The sequence below is a fragment of the Puma concolor genome, chromosome A3 (genome assembly GCF_028749965.1).
Source record: "Puma concolor isolate L17-30 chromosome A3, mPumCon1.1.hap2, whole genome shotgun sequence".
In the NCBI taxonomy this organism is placed as follows: Eukaryota; Metazoa; Chordata; class Mammalia; order Carnivora; family Felidae; genus Puma; species Puma concolor.
Window position 1 is genome coordinate 20748670 of NC_141669.1, and position 18501 is coordinate 20767170.

Below are 18501 nucleotides of genomic sequence, written 5' to 3' on the forward strand. Positions count from 1 at the left end.
TGAATAATACCCAGTGCCTGGGTTCATAGTAGACACAACAGTATTAATAAATACCATTAATAAAAATGTAGATACTATTTATCAAATGAATAAATGTATTACAAACTGATATTAAGCACAAGGCCAAGTATTACTAAACCTTTATATCAGAAGTAAAAAATGTGTTTGGGCTTTAAAGGGCTCACTATTGGTTAAAAGCAGTCTTTATATAGTATCTTAGCGATACTGCTTTCTGAATGTGAAAGATTTGATACGCAGCAATATAACACTAACATGGAAGTTAATGACATACCCTAAGCAGCAGAGCTTAGCAAGGCTATTCCACCTTACTAAGAAGAAACCTTCTCTCAAGAAACCAGCAGTGACTCAAGGCAGCCACAAATGTTTCCTTTAAAAAGATGGGGCACCTGGGTGGCTCAGTCTGTTGAGCGTCCAACTTTGGCTGAGGTCACGATCTCAAGGTTCCTTGAGTTCAAGCCCCATGTCGGGCTCTGTGCTGACAGTGTGAAGCCTGCTTGGGATTCTGTCTCCCCCTCTATCTGCCTTTCCCCCACTCACACTATCTCTGTCTTTCTCAAAATAAGTAAATATACTTAAAAAAAAAAAAAAAAAGGTGGAACTAAAGGTAGTTCTAGAGCCACAGAACATCAAATTAGTTATGGCAGTAAGAAAAGGGCCAAGGTACACTTAAATATCATCGCTCTCGCTACAAAGATCTTTTTTTTTTTTTTTAAGTGTATTTATTTATTTGGAGAGAGAGAGGGAGAGAGGGAGAGAGGGCAAGGGAGGAGCGGGGGGGGGGGGAAGAGAAAGAGAATGTCAAGCAGGCTTCACGCTATCAGTGCAGAGCCAGACACGGGGCTCAAACCCATGAACAATGAGATCATGACCTGAGCCAAAACCAAGAGTCAGATGCTTAGCCAACTGAGCGACCCAGGTGCCCCAAAGACAGATCTTTTAATCACATCGATGACTTCCTTCTCTTATCATATTTCTTATTCTGCCACATGAGACAGAATACTATCGGTAACTATTTTAAGATATAAGAGTAGCCAGCAGGGGTGGGTGGGTGGACGGACGTAGTCTACATTAGATATGCAGGTACCTTACTTACTCAAAAACTAAAAGATCTGTAGGAATGGAGTTCTAAATGCCTGTTTATTAATAATTTTATTCGTGTAAGACCACAGTTACATGTTTATCAAATATATACAACTGCTTCTGCATTAAGAAATAACACAAATGACTTGAAATTTAATAAGTATGACCAGAAACTCAATTCTTCCCACTCACTTACCTTGAGAGGCGGTACTTTTCGCACCTGGATCCTGTCTGCTCTACTGAGAAAGGGCTGTGGCGAGACGTGAAATGGCTGCTGGTGCTGGCGATTCTCAGTGACACGCGGCCTTTTCTCCCAGCTCACAGGGGCCTCTTCTTGGAGAAGACAAGATTTCCTCTTAAGGCTCTCTGGGCTGTGATCGGTCAGAGCTGATGGAGGTTCTTTCATACTGGTCTCCTGTGGACCTGTTTCCACTATGGGCTTCATTCCTGGCTTATCCACCCCAGGACTCTTGGGTTTGTTTGGGGACGTAACTAAAGCTCCCTGGCTTTCATCTTTGTTGTAATTAGAAACTGTAGTGAGATGATTCTCTTTCTCGGACTCCTGTTCAACAGAGGCAACTGGCTTCTGCTCCATGAGCTCATCATCCTTAGGGCACTTGATGGGAACAGTGCCGCCAAGCTCTTGGGTATTGCTTGCTGAGGACAATAGGGGCTCTGTGGGCTTCGAGTTTGGCGGCACCAGATCTTGGCTTTCATGCTCTTCCTTCCTTACTGGGGATGGTGCTTGTGCCACTTCTTCTTTAGACTCTAACTGGGGAATCACTGGGACTGTACTGGCAGGTGAGGCCTCTGAAGGAAGCATGGATTTTGGTTGCTCTGCTGGGGTTTTCTTTACTTTGAGATCACTGGGCGAGGCTGTTAATTTCTTTGAATCCTCAAGGCTCAGGCCAGAACTAAAAGGTGGAAGAAAAAAATATTCTAGTTGAGAAATGGCTCGTGTTATTGAAAGCATTATGAGATAATAGTATATGGCAATGCCTAGAAGGAACCCTGACACATAGGAGGTATTCCTCACATGTTATCTTCACTATTATCATCATTAGTGAAGCTCTGGAGTTCGAGTGCTTGGATGCAAATCCTGGCTCTGATAAGATCCATGTGAAATTGAGTAAGTCACTAGCCTTCTGTACCTCACTTTCTTCAGTTATATACTGAGATTCATCACTTGATACTATTGGTGTTATTAAGTTAATGCATGTCAAGTACTTAGAACAGTGCCTAGCACATATTAAAGCTCAATAATGTTAATTATTATCATTACTTTTGCATGTAAGAGGGGCTACCTTGTCTAGAAGCAAGCATCACAGACTACTCACAAGGGAAGTGAAAAAAGGCCAAGACCCACGCACCCTGATCAACTCTGCTCTGCAGCACCTGAGAAAGGCTGGCCCAAGAAATCTAAGGGCCCCTGAGGAGACAGGAGTTGGCTGTCAACACTCTCCAAGCATTGAAAATTAGAACTTGGGAGTTTCTGGAAAGCCTGTTTAAACTTCATTTAGTATAGTTCTATAATTCCGAGACCAATGCCTCTGAGCTATCCCAGGAGTGAACTGATAAGACTTCCATAGTGTGGCCTAGAGCTAAGCTACTCAGTAGGAGTCACTAGAGATTCCTCCTAATGTTTTAGAATATTGTTTAAACAGGCAAAAGCAAGGCACCCTCTTTGGTGACTTCAATCAGGACTGCACAATGGCTAACAACAAAACTATACAATACCAAAAAACAGTTCTTCTATAAAAGCTGGCAAAAAATAAGAGCTAAAAACAGAAAAACCCAAGAATTGCTACAATGCTCTATCTGCCTAAGGAGGGAGGGCTCAGAGCTCATACCAAGAGTGGAGAAATATCAATATGTGAAACTCTTTTTCTTTTCTTTTTTTTTTTTAAAGATTTTAAGTAATCTCTATACCCAACGTGGGGCTTGAACTCACAACCCCAAGATCACGAGTTGCATGCCCTAATACCTGAACCAGCCAGGCGCCCCAATAAGTGAGACTCTGAATCTCAGGAGGAATTACTTCCTAAGTGACCATAAAGGGGATCAATGAACTACTTGGAGATAAGGAAAAGAGCCATTAGTTCTCAAACTGTGGGTATGAGTGTTCTTAAGGACTGCCATTAGGTATGCAGAAGGAAAGAAGGGAGCCAAACCAACAGAATCTGGATGTTCAATTCTACTTCGAACAATACAGCTCCACTGCCATCTATTTAAATGTCCCCTTTAAAATTTTATTTGGACTTTTTGTTAGGAAAAAAAAAAAAATTTTAGACAACATATCCTTGAGAACAGGGTTTGTATCTTGATTCAGCTATGAATATCTCCCAGAGGGCCTTATACAGAGAAGAAACTGTTTAATGATGCACTGGGCATAATGATCCATATTATGGGATTCCTCAGTGATTCCGGATAAATTATCATCTTGTGGGATGATAATTAACTACTAGAAAAGATGTACAGGATTTCAGTATTCTCTTAACTTATAAAGTCACTGGAAGAACTATTCACCCTATTCAAAGAAAGGGACTCTAATTCAAGATAACACTTTTTTTTTTTTTTTTTTTTTTTAAATAAAACCATCCCACCCACAATAGTAATGTGTTAAGAGTCAAGTAATCCAATTCTGGGCACCCATGACTCATAAAAAGAAAATAATTCTTCCTAAAACAGAATTGGTGAAAAAAATAGAAGGAAATTGAGGACCAGATTTTCTAGAAAGGTAGTAAGATGAAACACTGTGTGACATATATGTAGGAATGAACATTTTGTTTATGGAACCTGTCTTGATATTACCTCTGACCATAGTAGCTTTCAAAGAATTGTTCTTTCCATGGCTCTACTTTTTTCTCCTTCTCAATCTCTTGTCGAATTCTCACCTGCATCTCAGGTGTAAACTCACCTATAATGTACCAAAATAAAATAAGATAAAATTTTTAAAAAGGATACTCAATAGAAATATGGTGTTTCCATTTTTTAACTTTGCAGATTACAAAAGACTCGTGCAGGAGTCAAAATACCATCATGTGAAAATAACAGAAATTTCCCAGAATTCTAACAGAAATTTCTCAAAATTCCTCACTGGAAGGGAGCAGCTAAATGCCATCAGGTGAAATAAAAATACTTGTGCACCACTCCATGCAGTTTTCGGTCTCAGCTGGGCCACTTGTGCCTTTTCTCTGGGCTTTCCTTGTAGCACCTCCCTCCAACACCAAACATCATTTCTCTACAGATTTCCCTTATCACTAACCTTGAATGTTTAATTTCCACTGGAAATTTGATATGACTCTCATCATATGTTTTCAGTAAATAATGCCACTGAGTATTTTATTATTTTAAAGCTCTGTTTCTCTGAGGCGACTTGTATTTTATGCCCTTTATCTCCTACTGCATAATGAACAGCTATGGCCCCGCTCAGAGGCATTTGAGGCTCCAGTAAAAAGAGAGGGAGCTATTTAGGAGTTGCCAGTTTTCTAGCTGTCCCAGAAATTGTGCCACTCTAGCGCCTTGGCGAGGAGGCATTCAACATGTCAAACACCCAGCTGCTCGGAACATGACAGTTACGTGCACATACTACCAGCCGCCTTCAGTCCTCCCACTCCATCAGCAGAGAACCGTCCAATGTGCTGGGTAGGCCACCTTCAAGCTGCGGCTTGGAAACATTGCTCTCTGTTATATTCTACCACCCAGGACACCAAGGAGTAAGAGGTAGCAATGGTAGACGTGAAGTTGAAGGTCTCTTGGGGGTAAGAAAACGGAAAGGGAAAGTGTCTGAGGACACAATCCTGGTCATATAAGTAGGAAAAGAGGAATCTGTCTGCCGGAATCCAACGGAGAACTACTTTTTTGTTGAGTCCACTGTGCATGACAGAATGAGGAACAGAAAGTACTGCATTCTGTTCACACGTGTACAAAGTTTTTGCTGCTCACATGACTCTAGGTATAGCAGTGACTGCTCCTATGCAGTTAACACTGCTAATAATAGTTAACACCAATACTAATCAAGGTATCACTATCGTTAACATCTACTTCAAAAAACTAGCGGTTGGGCAGGGTATAAGCCCTTTACCAAATTCTTCTTTTTTTTTTTTTTTTTTTAAGTAGGCTTCATGCCTGGCATGAACTCACAACCGGGGCTTGAACTCACGACCCTGAGATCAAGGCCTGAACTGAGTTCAAGAGTTGGATGCTTAACCCATTGAGCCACCCAGGTGCCCCTACCACATTATTCTTAAAGGTAATGATAATGTATATGTTTTATAGTGCTTTTATCATTTTAGCTCTTTCAGAAAAAAAGTAATCAGTGAGAGAGCCTTTCTACACAGAATTTGTCCCCTAGGGGCAATGGGGTGGCTCAGTTGGTTGAGCGTCCAACTTTGGCTCAGGTCATAATTTATCTCACGCTTTGGGAGCCCGAGCCCCTCATTGGACTGTCTGCTGTCAGCACAGAACCCACTTCAGTCCTCTGGCCCCCCAACCCCTGCACCTCTCCTGTTTGCACTCTCTCTCTCAGAAATAAATAAACACACACAAAAAAATTAACCATTTAAAAAAAAAAAAGGACAGAATTTGCCTCCGAAAAGAACAAAAACAAGAGGAGGGAAAATGTCAACAACTGCAGTGAATGTAGATATTAGCTTGTCAGTTAACCCTAAATGCTAGAGATCTGACAAAAAGTCAGATGAATAGCATTCCTAATTGCTCTCCTTACAAATGTATTTACTTTTAATCTTTTTTTTTTTTACGTTTATTTTATTTTTGAGAGAGAGAGACAGAGTGAGAGCGGGGGAGGAACAGAGAGAGAGAGAGGGAGACACAGAATCTGAAACAGGCTCCAGGCTCTGAGCCATCAGCACGGAGCCTGACATGGGGCTCAAACCCATGAACTGTGAAATCGTGACCTGAGCCAAAGTTGGAGGCTTAACTGACTGAGCCACCCAGGTGCCCCATAAATTTATTTATTTTAAAGTTTCTCACATTTGTTTTAAGCTATGCCTTGGCATAAATTCATTATGACTTTTCAAGTGCTGGTTTGTATTCCATGTGTAACTGAAAAACAAACATAATACAGCACTGTAACTCTAATTTTACACTCCACTTATTAAGGAGCTTAGTAAAATCTCATTTTAACCTAGAATCACTAAGTCAGAATCTTTAGGACTAGGGCCTAAAAATCTGTTTTTTTTGTTTTTTTGTTGTTTTTTTTTTTTTAGTTTCCCAGGTGACTGTGAACTCTTGAAGAAACATTGCTAGACTCCATCTGGAGCTAAAACCTGGTTACACAGGCTCCGGATAAAGGTCAGTGTAGTGTTTCACACAGGATAGCTACCTCTAGCCCATGGAAACATCCTGTCCTTTGCCTACCAAAATTGCTCAAAAACTCATCGAGGCGGAGAGGTGCCAATATGCCCTCACAGTGGCTCCAAGTGCATATACAACCTAGGAAGCATGCAGGGTAGAACACTTACCTTCTGAGAGTCGTTCCTTCCAGCCTTGGGCTGCTGAAGTGAAGAACTCATTGTTAAGGGCTGAGCCATTTAACTTCATCAGACCATCTGGACCAACCTGGGTCAAAGAACAAGCCAAGAAAAGCTAACAATGAAAGCCAAATGTATCTTGTGGAATTTGACTTTATTTTAGAGAAGAATGTATACACATTTATACATATATATTTAATTTTATAGAAACATGACTAGATCATACCATACTGCCTATTACGGATACTCCTGTTTTATCATGTATCACTTTTTTCTAATAAATTTCTTTCCTGATTACCTCTCCTCCCTTCTTCCTCTACTCTCAATTCCATTTCCCATTTATTCTACTCAAAGAATCATCTGCAAACAAATACATATACATCTAAGAAGTTCTTTTCTTGAGAGGTTTATTATTTGTTTTGTAAAACTGTGACCAATCTACACACACTCCTCTGAATCTAATTTTTCTCACGTAATACACTATGGAAGTCTCTCCAAGTCAACAGGCACAATGTTAGCCTTTATAATAGCTGCATATTTTTTCATTGTATGTATGCACCTCATTTCATTTACCCAGTTTCTTTTTTTTAGCTTTGCTTTTAAGAGAGAGACAGAGAGAGAGTGAGCGCCTGGGAGGGGCAGAGAGAGAGGGAGACAGAGAATTCTGAGCAGGTTCTGCACTGTCAGCGCAGAGCCCTATACAAGGCTTGAACTTACGAACTGAGAGATCATGACCTGAGTTGAAATCAAGGAGCTGGATGCTTAACCAACTGAGCCACCCAGGTGCCCTCATTTACCAGTTTCTTAATCATAAACATACACCTTGTTTCCAATGTTTTCCCATAATGAACCAAGCTGCAATTAGCATTCTGGTAAAGATGAACATACCAGTGCTTCTATTTCTGTGGAGTAAGTTCTAAAAGCAAAGCAATATTGTGTGTGTAAGCAGGGATTGTTAGACTATTTTCCAAAAAAGGCTACAATTCATATTTCTATCAGAAATATATGCTTATCCTATGAACAACAGATGTTAACCAGACTATTTTCTTTTTGGCCACTCTAATGAGTTTGAAATGGTAATTTCCTTTACCTTGACTACTGGAATTTTATTCACCTTTTTGCATGTTTATTAATATTTAGATTTGCGGGGCGCCTGGGTGGCTCAGTCGGTTAAGTGTCCAACTTCGGCTCAGGTCATGATCTTGCAGTTCATGATTTCATGCCCCACATCGGTGTCTGCTGACAGCTTGGAGCCTAGAGCCTGCTTTGGATTCTGTGTGTCCCTCTCTCCCTGCCCCTTCCCCACTCTCACTCTCTCTCTCTGTCTCCCCTTCAAAAATAAACATTAAAAAAAATTTTTTAAAGAAAATTAAAAAAAAATATTTAGATTTGCCATCTTGTGAAATTCTTATCATTTGCTCATTTTTCTATGAGGCTGCTTATTTTTATTATTAACTTGTGAGAATCTTTTACATAGTACTCTTAGTAAAACTAGAACATATATTAAAAATATTTCCCTCAATCAATCTACTGGTTTGATTTGTGATGTCTTCCCAAAAGGTTTTAAGGTTCTTTATATTAGAGATTTTGGATTTCCTATCTTGGTTTAGAACCATAAAATCTTATTTAAGGACATAAAACACAAGATATGAAAAATCTTGCAGATTTTGCATTAACAAAATGATTTTGAAGTACATATGGAAAAAAATAAGAGAAAAATCGCCTTTCCAATTATTAAACATACCACACACAAAGCCACTATAATCAAAACTATTATTACTAGCGTTAAAAGGAATAAAGAAATGAATGGAAGAGGAAGGTGTGCATGTAAACACATATTGCATACAACTGAATAAAATATATAACAAAGATGGTATCTCAAACCGTGACAAAAAAATCGTTACATTAAATACGTGGTGGAGGAACAAATGGCTATCTGTTATTCAGTGGAAAATAAAGGTGAATCCCAATTTCTGAGCAATACAAAAAAAATTCTAGATAGATTAAAAGTTTAAATGTGGTCAAAAACAATTTTCTGAAGAAAATTTATAACTATTTGGACATCCTACAGATTAAGAAACTCACTTTCTACACCTACCTGGGCCCATATTATGTTCCCCTAGCTCTAGAGCAGAAATTGGTGAACTTTTTTCTGTTAAAGGAGAGACCGCAAATATTTTAGGCTTTGCAACGCCATAGGGGCTCTGTTGCAAGTACGTAACTCTGCCTTGCCGCATGATGGCAGCTACAAATACGTAAACTAATGTTAAGTGGCTATGTGCCGATAAAACTTTATTTACAAAAGCAGGTTGTGGGCTGAAATTGGCCAATGGGCTACAGTTTGCTGACTGATGATCTGTACTCTAGGGAGCTGGCAGGGGGTTAACAGTCTTCCCTATAAGAACTAATAGTCTTCCTTATAAGAACTCTTATAAGAACTCTAAGAGGTCAGCCAACCTCTGCTTGAATAGCTCAGTGATGAGCAAGTTACTCCATCACAGGTCACTCCATTTTAACAGCTCCAACTGTTAAAAGAAAAATGTTATTTTAACTCCACATTTGCTTTCTGGAAACACAAAAAAGTTTACCTCTTTCATTTGACAGACCTTCAAATATACCTAAAGAGTGCTCCAGTCCCCTCCTATATTCTTTCCTCTGGTTTAAATAATGTTTTTCTACTTTGTGGCTGGGCATTCCATATACAGAAATGTTGTTTTCAATGTTTCATCCTAATACCCAGAATTCTATAAACACTCCAAACTGCATCTGACAGTGAAGTTAATTTGAGTTCCATACTTCTATAGATAAGGACATTATTTCTCAAATTACTGTGTGTTCCCACTGTAATCAAATAAGTCCAACTAATGCCCCAATAAGAATTCCCCACAAGGGCACCTGGGTGGCTCAGTCGGTTGAGCATCTAACTTTGGCTGAGGTCATGATCTCACAGTTTGTGAGGTCAAGCCCCACATCGGGCTCGCTACTGTCATCATGGAGCCTGCCTCAGGTCCTCTGTCCCTTCCCTGCTTATGTTGTCTCTCTCTCTCTCTCAAAAAAAAAAAATAAATAAATAAACATTGAAAAAAAAAAAAAGAATTCCCCACAGGATTGCACTCTATAGGAAGATGAATAGATAACGTTCAAGATACCTTTTAATTCTAAAACTGTATGTGGCAGTCCTCCTTCTGAGACAGGATAAGGACCATTAGTCAAAAGACCATTCTAAGGAACCTGCACTAGAGTTCTAGAGATGGGCCCTCAGTTAGGTCCCATCTTATGATTCCCAATAACTTAAGTCTGTAAAATAAAGATGAGAACAATCCTTATTGAGAAATTCTCTAAAAACTTTGCAGAAATGTCGGCCTCCTAACTTGTTCGAACCAAAAACTAGGCATCCCAAACACTGTACTTTCTCCAAGAAGTGTTAAGGTGGGGAAGGCAGGAGCTGGGGATGATCAGCTTACTTACTTCTTTGTCCCTACTGCTGGTTACTACCAGCACCTGACTTACTTGGTCTCCTTGAAAATAGAATCTGACCTGCTTGCACATGTGCTGACTCATAGCACAAGGTGACTGAAAGTGGTATCAATGCAGTTGAATAGAAAGATGATTTTCAGAATTTTCAAAAATAGAAATATTTTGTTTTGACATTATAGTCAATTAGCTAGGATAATGTGTGTAGCTTACTTACTCTCCTTTAATCTCTTAGTATAAACTAGAGGGATATATTTAGTTTTTTTATTGTGAACTAGGGAAAACCCTTCTTTCTCATCTTGTTTTTATAATGATTAGGAAAAATGGGAGAGGGCCTATCAGATTACTTAGAACACAGTATGTGCTTGGAAATAATGAATTAAAAAAACAAAAACTCAGAATTTAAAAACCCTCAGAATTGAATAAATCTTAGAAAATCAAAACGGTCCTATTATAGAGGAGGAAACATAATTAGACATGGGGGGGGGGTGACTTTCAAGTAACTCTTTCTCTGATGAAAGCCTAAGTCTCTGATCGTTACCTAATTCCTGACCTAAATCTCCCTGGTCTCTTCCTAGACTCTTCTCAAATTTGATATTTCTTCTAGCTATCTCTTTTAAGACTATAACATAATTACTGGGCTTTTAAAATTCTTCATATATATATATAATATTTTAAGTTTACTTATTTTTTCAGAAAGAAACAGTGCGGGAGAGTCAGAGACAGAGAGGGAGAGAGAGAGAATCCAAAGCAGGCTCTGCACTGCCAGCATGGAGCCCAACGAGGGGCTCGAACCCACAAACCGTGAGATCATGACCTGAACTGAAACCAAGTCGGACACTTAACTCACGGAGCCATCCAGGTGCCCCTTAAAGTTCTTTATTATGAAAACAATAAATGTTTCTTAAAAATCTAACAAAATAATGAAAATAATTAACACTCTTACCCTTTTCAAAAAATCCATTCAAGAACCCCTATTTAATGTCCGAAATAAGACAACTCTTCTTCCTGAACTGTATTCAATGAATGCCTACCGAGTATGATAGCTACACAAATTTTATTCCACAATTTTGACATTCTGATGAGATTTTTTCCTTTGTAAGACTTACAGGGCAAAATTCTTAAGAACACTTCCATAAAAATATTCTTATTTCTTGTTCAGTAGCTTTGACACCACTTCTTTACAAGCATACAGAAAAAGCTATTTAAAAAGTCTTAAGGAGTTCTAAAGGGGATGAGTGAAGAAAGCCTCAGAAGGGTTTTTGAAAACTGCTTATGCTTGAAAATAACGCACCTGACGATCCACCTCTGGAAGGAGTAAAAGCAGTCGCTGCTGGCAATCTCCAGGAAGGACTGAAAAGGTGTGTTTGTTGATCAGTGCTCGTAGATTTGTGTTAACCAGAATGGAGTCTGGTGTCTCAACATCAATTTCAGCACATTTAGTCCTTTTCATTTGCCCTATAAAAATAGGGGAAAGAATCATTTAGGCCTCCTTTACGTTCCTGTTTCTATCTAGAGTACAGTTTGCTCTGCAGTGCAAAAAAATGACAGTTGTAACTATTTTAAATATCACGCTGTGAAGAAGGGAACACTTACGGTATTTAGAAATTTTCTTCCAAGACTAACAAAAAGCAAGGTGTGGCACATACGCAAAATGATCAAAAAAAATCCAGAAAAATTCAAATCTATATAATAAATCATATTGGGATCCTTCTTCCCTTTCCATGGGAATTCTTTCATCAATTTTCATTACCTAAAAATGTTATGACTGAATAGCTTAGTGGTTTCAAGAAACTTGGTCACAATCAGAAGGTTATATTCTTTCAAAAGACGGACAGATTTCAGTACAAAAAAAGTTTCAAATGTAAATGGCAAAAAATATCATAAACAAAAGACTAACTTGACAAAAATATTTGCAAGCCATGACAAAACTTTTGTGATTCTCCATATTAAAAGTGAATTGATATGGGGTACCTGGCTGACTTGGTCTGCACAGCGTGCAACTTTTGATCTGAGGGTCATGAGTTCAAGCCCCACACTGAGCCTAGAACTTACTTTAAATAAATAAATAGGTTGCTAGATATTAAAAAAAAATTTTAATGCATCTACAAATCAAAATGAAAAAGATAATCACCTTGAGAAAAATGAGCACAGGGGATTACAGGCAATTCACAGGTGACTAACCATAAACAGACACTACGATATTAATATTTTAAAAATTCCAGTAAAACCAATGAACAGTTTTTGTCTATCAAAATGGCAAATACTGCAATACAGTGATGAGATTACACAAAGAAAAAGCTAAGACCACCTTCAAATACTGCTGATGGGGCCCAAATGAGTACAATTTTATTAGAAGAAAATTTGATAATATACAGCAAAATTTTAATGTGCACAGGAATATAAGACTCAGAAATTCTACATTTAGAAACATATGCACAAAGCTACACAACCCTGAATGTGCATAACGTCTGCTCCTGGATGAAGCAGAAACAAAAGTAATCTATTTTTTTTAATGTTTTTTTAATGTTTTTATTTTGAGACAGAGAGAGAGAGAGAGAGAGAGCAGGGGAGGGGCAGAGAGAGAGGGAGACACAGAATCTCGAAGCAGGCTCCAGGCTGTGTGCTGCCAGCACAGAGTCCAACGCGGGGCTCGAACACACAAGTTGCGAGATCATGACCAGAGTCAAAGTCAGACGCTCAATCGACTGAGTGACCCAGGTGCCCCCAGAAGTAATCTCTCTTAAGCGGAAAGAGTTAGGCCCATAGGATTCCTACAAATTAAGATCCAGCGTTATCTCACACAGACTACCCTGACAAACCAACAGACACTCCACTATGACAGAGAATCAACAGAAACCAAAAATAAAAGGTTTAGACCTAAAAGTACTGCTATTAATGCAACTGTTACAGATAGAATACAAAATAGCGCTATATAAAAGGATTTAAAAAATAAAGAATGTGATTGTAAAGATGGGGATAAAATCATCAGGAATGAGCACAATCAGGTCTCAGTGAATTTCAAATAATATTAGTAGTAATCATAACTACAATGACCAATAATAGCAGCTGTAAACACTTCTGTAAGGCTTCGTAAGTGCCAGGCACTACTCTAAACATACACGTGTTAGCTCATTTATTTTTCATGTAACCCTATGAAGTAGGAAACTATTATTATACATTTCACAGAAGAAGAAAGTGAGGTCCAAAATGGCAAGTAAGTTGCCCAAAATTGTACCAGTGATTAGAGTGAAGGAATTTGAACCTAGGCATCATGGCTCCAGAGTCTGTTATTTATCAGTATAGTGTAGAGGCACAGGTATCATACAGTGCATGATCTCTGATTACTAGGTATTTAAGTTAAAAGTTCATAACAGGAACATAAAAATCCCTATATATTTGTATTTTAAAGACTTCATTTTTAAGTAATCTCTATGCCCAGTGTGGGGCTTAAACCTATGACCCTGAGATCAAGATTCACATGCTCTACTCGCTGAGTCAGCCAGGTGCCCGCAAATCCCTATGTATTTTAAGAAAATAAAAAATTTTTAAGTTTGTTTATTTATTTGTTATTTTATTGTTTGAGAGAGAGAGAGAGAGAGAGAGAGAGAGCGCGCGTGCACGCATGAGCAGGGGAGAGGGGCAGAAGGAGAGAGAGGGAGAATCCCAAGCAGATTCCATGCTGTCAGCACAGAGCCTGAAGTGGGGTTTGATCTCACGCACTGTGAGATCATGATCCGAGCTGACACTTAGCCAAGTGAGTCACCCAGGCACCCTTAAGAAAAATTTTAAAACTTCAAGATAATTCCTGGGACAGAGAAGAAATCACAGTAAAAAATTTTAAAACTTCAAATTGGATGATATTAAAAACAGAATTTGTGGGGCGCCTGGGTGGCACAGTCGGTTAAGCGTCCGACTTCAGCCAGGTCGCGATCTCGCGGTCCGTGAGTTCAAGCCCCGCGTCGGGCTCTGGGCTGATGGCTCAGAGCCTGGAGCCTGTTTCCGATTCTGTGTCTCCCTCTCTCTCTGCCCCTCCCCCGTTCATGCTCTGTCTCTCTCTGTCCCAAAAATAAATAAACGTTGAAAAAAAAATTAAAAAAAAAATAAAAACAGAATTTGAGAGATAAAGGTAAATATCCCCCAAATTAAAATAGTACCAAAATATATAAATGAAAAGTAAAGTCTTCTACATTCCCAGCTTTCTACCAAAAGGGACATTTTATTTACATTTTTATATTTTTTTAAGTTTATTTATTTTGAGAGCGAGAGAGAGAGCAAGCGAGCGAGTGTGCACACAAGCACACATATAGGGGAGGGGCAGAGAAGGAAGGAGAGAGAGAGAATCCCAATTAGGCTCTGTGCTGTCAGTGCAGAGCCCAACGAGGGGCTCAATTCCATGAACCATTAGACCATGACTTGCGCCGAAATCAGGAGTAGGATGCTTAACGGACTGAGCCACCAGGCACCCCAAAAATGACATTTTTAATTTGAAATGAAATCACAATATACATACAAATTATATTTAGTCTTTTCTTTCACAGAATATTTTAAACATCTTTCCAAACTATCACCTACAAAACTCTTTTTAAAAAGCTGCACCATATTCCAACATACATACTATGACTAACTTAATTAGGCACCCACTGAGGATCACAGAGGTGATCATTATTTGGTTTGCATAAACAATGTTGCAATGGCCCCAAGGACTGAGAGCAACATCCTACTATTGCTTCCCCATGTGACCGATGAAATGAGAGTGCCAGCATTCCTTGAACAGTTTTCATTATTTTTGCATTCATTTTGTACCTTCACATCTGAGTCAAACTGGAGTTAAAACTTGAAATTTTTTTTTTTTTTTAAGTAAGCTCTACGCCGAATATGGGACTTGAACTCATGACCACAAGATCAAGAGTTGCATGTATTACCGGCAGAGCCAGCCAGGCACCCCATTGATTTTAACCTAACTCCTTAAGACTTAGGAGTTACAAATTAGTCTGTTCTGTTATTGATCAAATAGTGCCCATGGATATTTTTATGTGCCTCAGACAAACTGGCTCATTTTTAGAATTTAAACTTCATGTCCTCTTAAAAGTCAAAAGTTGACCCTGGTTTGTTTGTTTTTTCCTTCAGTTTAGGTTGCCACATTCTATCGTATTATACTTGATATCTCAGCTATCTTTATTTTTCTGATTGAATCTGGGACATAAAAATATATACCATTAATTTTAATGAAGTTACAACAAACTATACCAATATTAACTAAACAAGTTTTGTGTAAATTATCTAATTTAGTTTTATCATTTATATTTTACACAAAATGTACAACCTCTTCCATAGATTTAAAAAATACTCATTGTGGCATGTATTGTAAAAATTCCCATATTATTTCCATTAATGCTTATTTGCATGAGAGGAGATGAACCTGCATTTACTCCTTGGCCATGAGGTGAAAGTTAGATACACCATGCTTTCTTTTTTTTATGGTTAATTTTTCCTAGTTTGTTAGTATGCAAGCCAGAAATTTGCAGTCCATAATTTCTCAATTTTTTACATTTACATTTCTACTGCAGTTGAATGAAGATACTAAAATTGTGACTTTGACTGCATTTAAGTAGAATATAGTCTCCATAAGGAAGGAACTTTGTTCATCACCACATCACTAGGAACTTGTGTTTGGCATATTAGTATACCTTCTATAAGTAGTTATTTAATTAATGAATATTTTGAATCCTTGGCAGTGGAATTGATGATCAAAGGGTATGCTCAGTTCACGGCAGATACTGCTTCTAAAGAAAAATGCACCATTTTACAATCCACCCAGATTCAAACCTGATTTTTACAAAGAAGTTGTCTGGTTGCTGGACAGCAAAGAAGCAGGCACCTCAAGCAACTTATTGACTCGGCTCTTAATTTCATCGCTTATACTGTGCCTGGTAATCTTCAAATTATTTCTCCTGCCTGCCTTACACCTCACTTCTAAGCGTCTTCTTGGGGAGCAAAAACAAATTAGATTGGTTCTGCTCTCTGCAGGTGCCTGGACACCTGAGCCACAGCTCCTATGGGACTGGAAATGTCTCTAGGTATCCATATTGTAGCACAATTTTCCAAAAACACCATAATTAAAATTTAAATCAATCCCAGAAAGGCAAGTGTTGGATTTCAAGAATTCTTTCTTCTCCCTTTTCTCTTTTTAAAGATTTTATTATTTTTAAATAATCTCTATACCCAGTGTGGGGCTTGAACTCACAAACCCGAGATTAGGAGTTGAGTACTCTACCGACTGAGCCAGCCAGGTACCTCTGGAATTCAGGAATTCTTACTTATTTTGATAAATAATCTGTAAAATCAAACAACAATAAAAACCCAAAGAAGCTGTCTGAAATATTATTAATTCTGTTCTCACACTTAATAGTGTGGAAGGGTCTGGAACATAGAAGTGGGTATACAATGACTTCTTCCAATTTTATCACCATTGCCACACTATCTTTTAGCTTCTATTCTGCTTCTGAGATGTTCACCATCCCAATTCCTACATCTTTGTACACGAAGTGTTTTCTTTCTCTCTGGAGGCTTTTTTGGAATCTTCTCATTATCCTGGATGCTTTGAAATTTCAAAAGAATGTGCCTTGGAATGGGTTTCTTTTTATTCATGTTTCTTGACACCAATTGTGTACTTTTACTCTGGAATCTCTGACTTTCAATTCTCTGGAATTTTTTCCTTTTTTTTTTGTTTCTGGAATTTTCTTATATTATTTTTCTTTTATCTTACTCCCCGTTCAATTTTTGTTCTTTCTGATGGTCCTATTATCAATTTTTTTTAATGTTTATTTTTGAAGGAGAGAGAGACAGAGCATGAGCATGCGAGCAGAAGAAAGAGAGAGACAAACACACACACAGAATCTGAAGTAGGCTCCAAGCTCTGAACTCACAAACCACAAGATCATGACCCAGCTGAAGACCTAGATGTTTAACTGAATGAGCCACCCAGGCAAACCTAAAAATGTTTTATTTTTTTCTTTTTGAGAGAGAGACAAAGAGGAAGGGAGAGAGGCAGAGGGAAAGAGAGAATCTTAAGCAGGCTCCACACCCAGTGCAGAGCTGATGCAGGGTTTGATCTCATGACTGTGAGATCATGACCTAAGACGAAATCAAGAATCCAACGTTTAACAGACTGAACCATCCAAGTGCTCCTCTGATGGTCATACTATTTTAGACATTAGACATTCTAGATTGGTATTCCAATTTTCTTACATTCTCTCTCCTTTTGAATCTCTCTTTTGCCCTATGTTTGAGAAATTTCTTTACCTTTTAGTATTTCCATCATAATTTTTTATTTAAGCTACATTATTACTTAATACCGAGAACTCTTTATTTTCTGATTTTTAAAATAGTAGTCTATTCTTTCATGGATGCAATATCATCTTTTATTTCTTTCTGTGGATATTATAGTTTTTAAAGTTGCTTGTTTTAAATTTTCCTGAATTGTCTGTTTCTTCTGTATCTGTATTTCAGATTCTGTGTCTCATGATAGACGTCTTCAAAGGTGATTGTGAACAATCACAATTGGGAAAAAAAAAAAAAAAAAAAAAAAAAAAGCCTGACTGGAGGGGCTCCTGGGTGGCTCAATCAGTTAGTTAAATATCTGACTTTGGCTCAAGCCATGATCTCATGGGTTCATGAGTTCGAGCCCCAGGTTGGACTCTGCAATGATAGCTTGGAGCCTATAGCCTGCTTCCATTCTGTCTTTCTCTCTCTTTGTTCCTCCCCAACTTGGGTGCACACATTCTCTCTCTGTCTCTCTCTCACAAGTAAACAAATAAACTTTTTTTTTTTTTTTTTTTAAAGGCCTGGGGCACGTGGGTGGCTCAATTGGTTGAGGATCTTACTTTGGCTCAGGTCATGATTTCACGGTTCGTGAGTTCAAGCCCTGCATCAGGCTCTGTGCTGACAGCTCGGAGCCTGGAGCCTGCTTCAGATTCTGTGTCTCCCTTTCCCTCTGTCCCTCCCCTGCTTGTGCTCTCTCGCTCTCTCTCTGTCTCTCTGTCTCTGTCTCTCTCTCTCTCTCTCTCTCACACACACACACACACACACACACACACACACACAAATAAACATTAAAACTTTTTTTTTTTTTTTTTTTAATTTTAAAAAAAGGTCAACCGGAAATTTTGGGTACATAGGTAGGTAGGTCTTATAGACTGATGAGCTCCACAGAAGTGTGATCAAGATGGCTTCTTTTTAGACTGCAATCTATAAATTTGGCTGCAGACTTTCTTCTAAGGCTATTCAATTTCTTTAGGTATCAACCCATCCATCTCCTGCTGGAACACAGGTGGGGCTGGAAGGAAGGAAATAGTGGTGGCAGAAATATGCTTTCCTACTAGCATTCTGGAAGCCAAGCAGAAGGATCACTATTGGTATTTGTATTTTTCTT

The 18501-nt window shown here is 38.5% G+C and overlaps 1 protein-coding gene across 2 annotated transcripts in view; it reads right to left on the bottom strand.

Moving 5' to 3' along the window:
• ASXL2 (ASXL transcriptional regulator 2) overlaps nt 1-18501 on the bottom strand; it is a 134384-nt gene that overhangs the window by 10229 nt on the left and 105654 nt on the right. For both annotated transcript variants that reach the window (XM_086700170.1, XM_086700171.1), the window contains 4 exons: nt 11362-11525; nt 6585-6681; nt 3913-4018; nt 1298-2015 (listed from right to left, as the gene is read on the bottom strand). In XM_086700170.1, coding sequence (XP_086556296.1) covers nt 1298-2015; nt 3913-4018; nt 6585-6681; nt 11362-11525 — 1085 coding nt within the window. The remainder of the gene's footprint in view (nt 1-1297; nt 2016-3912; nt 4019-6584; nt 6682-11361; nt 11526-18501) is intronic.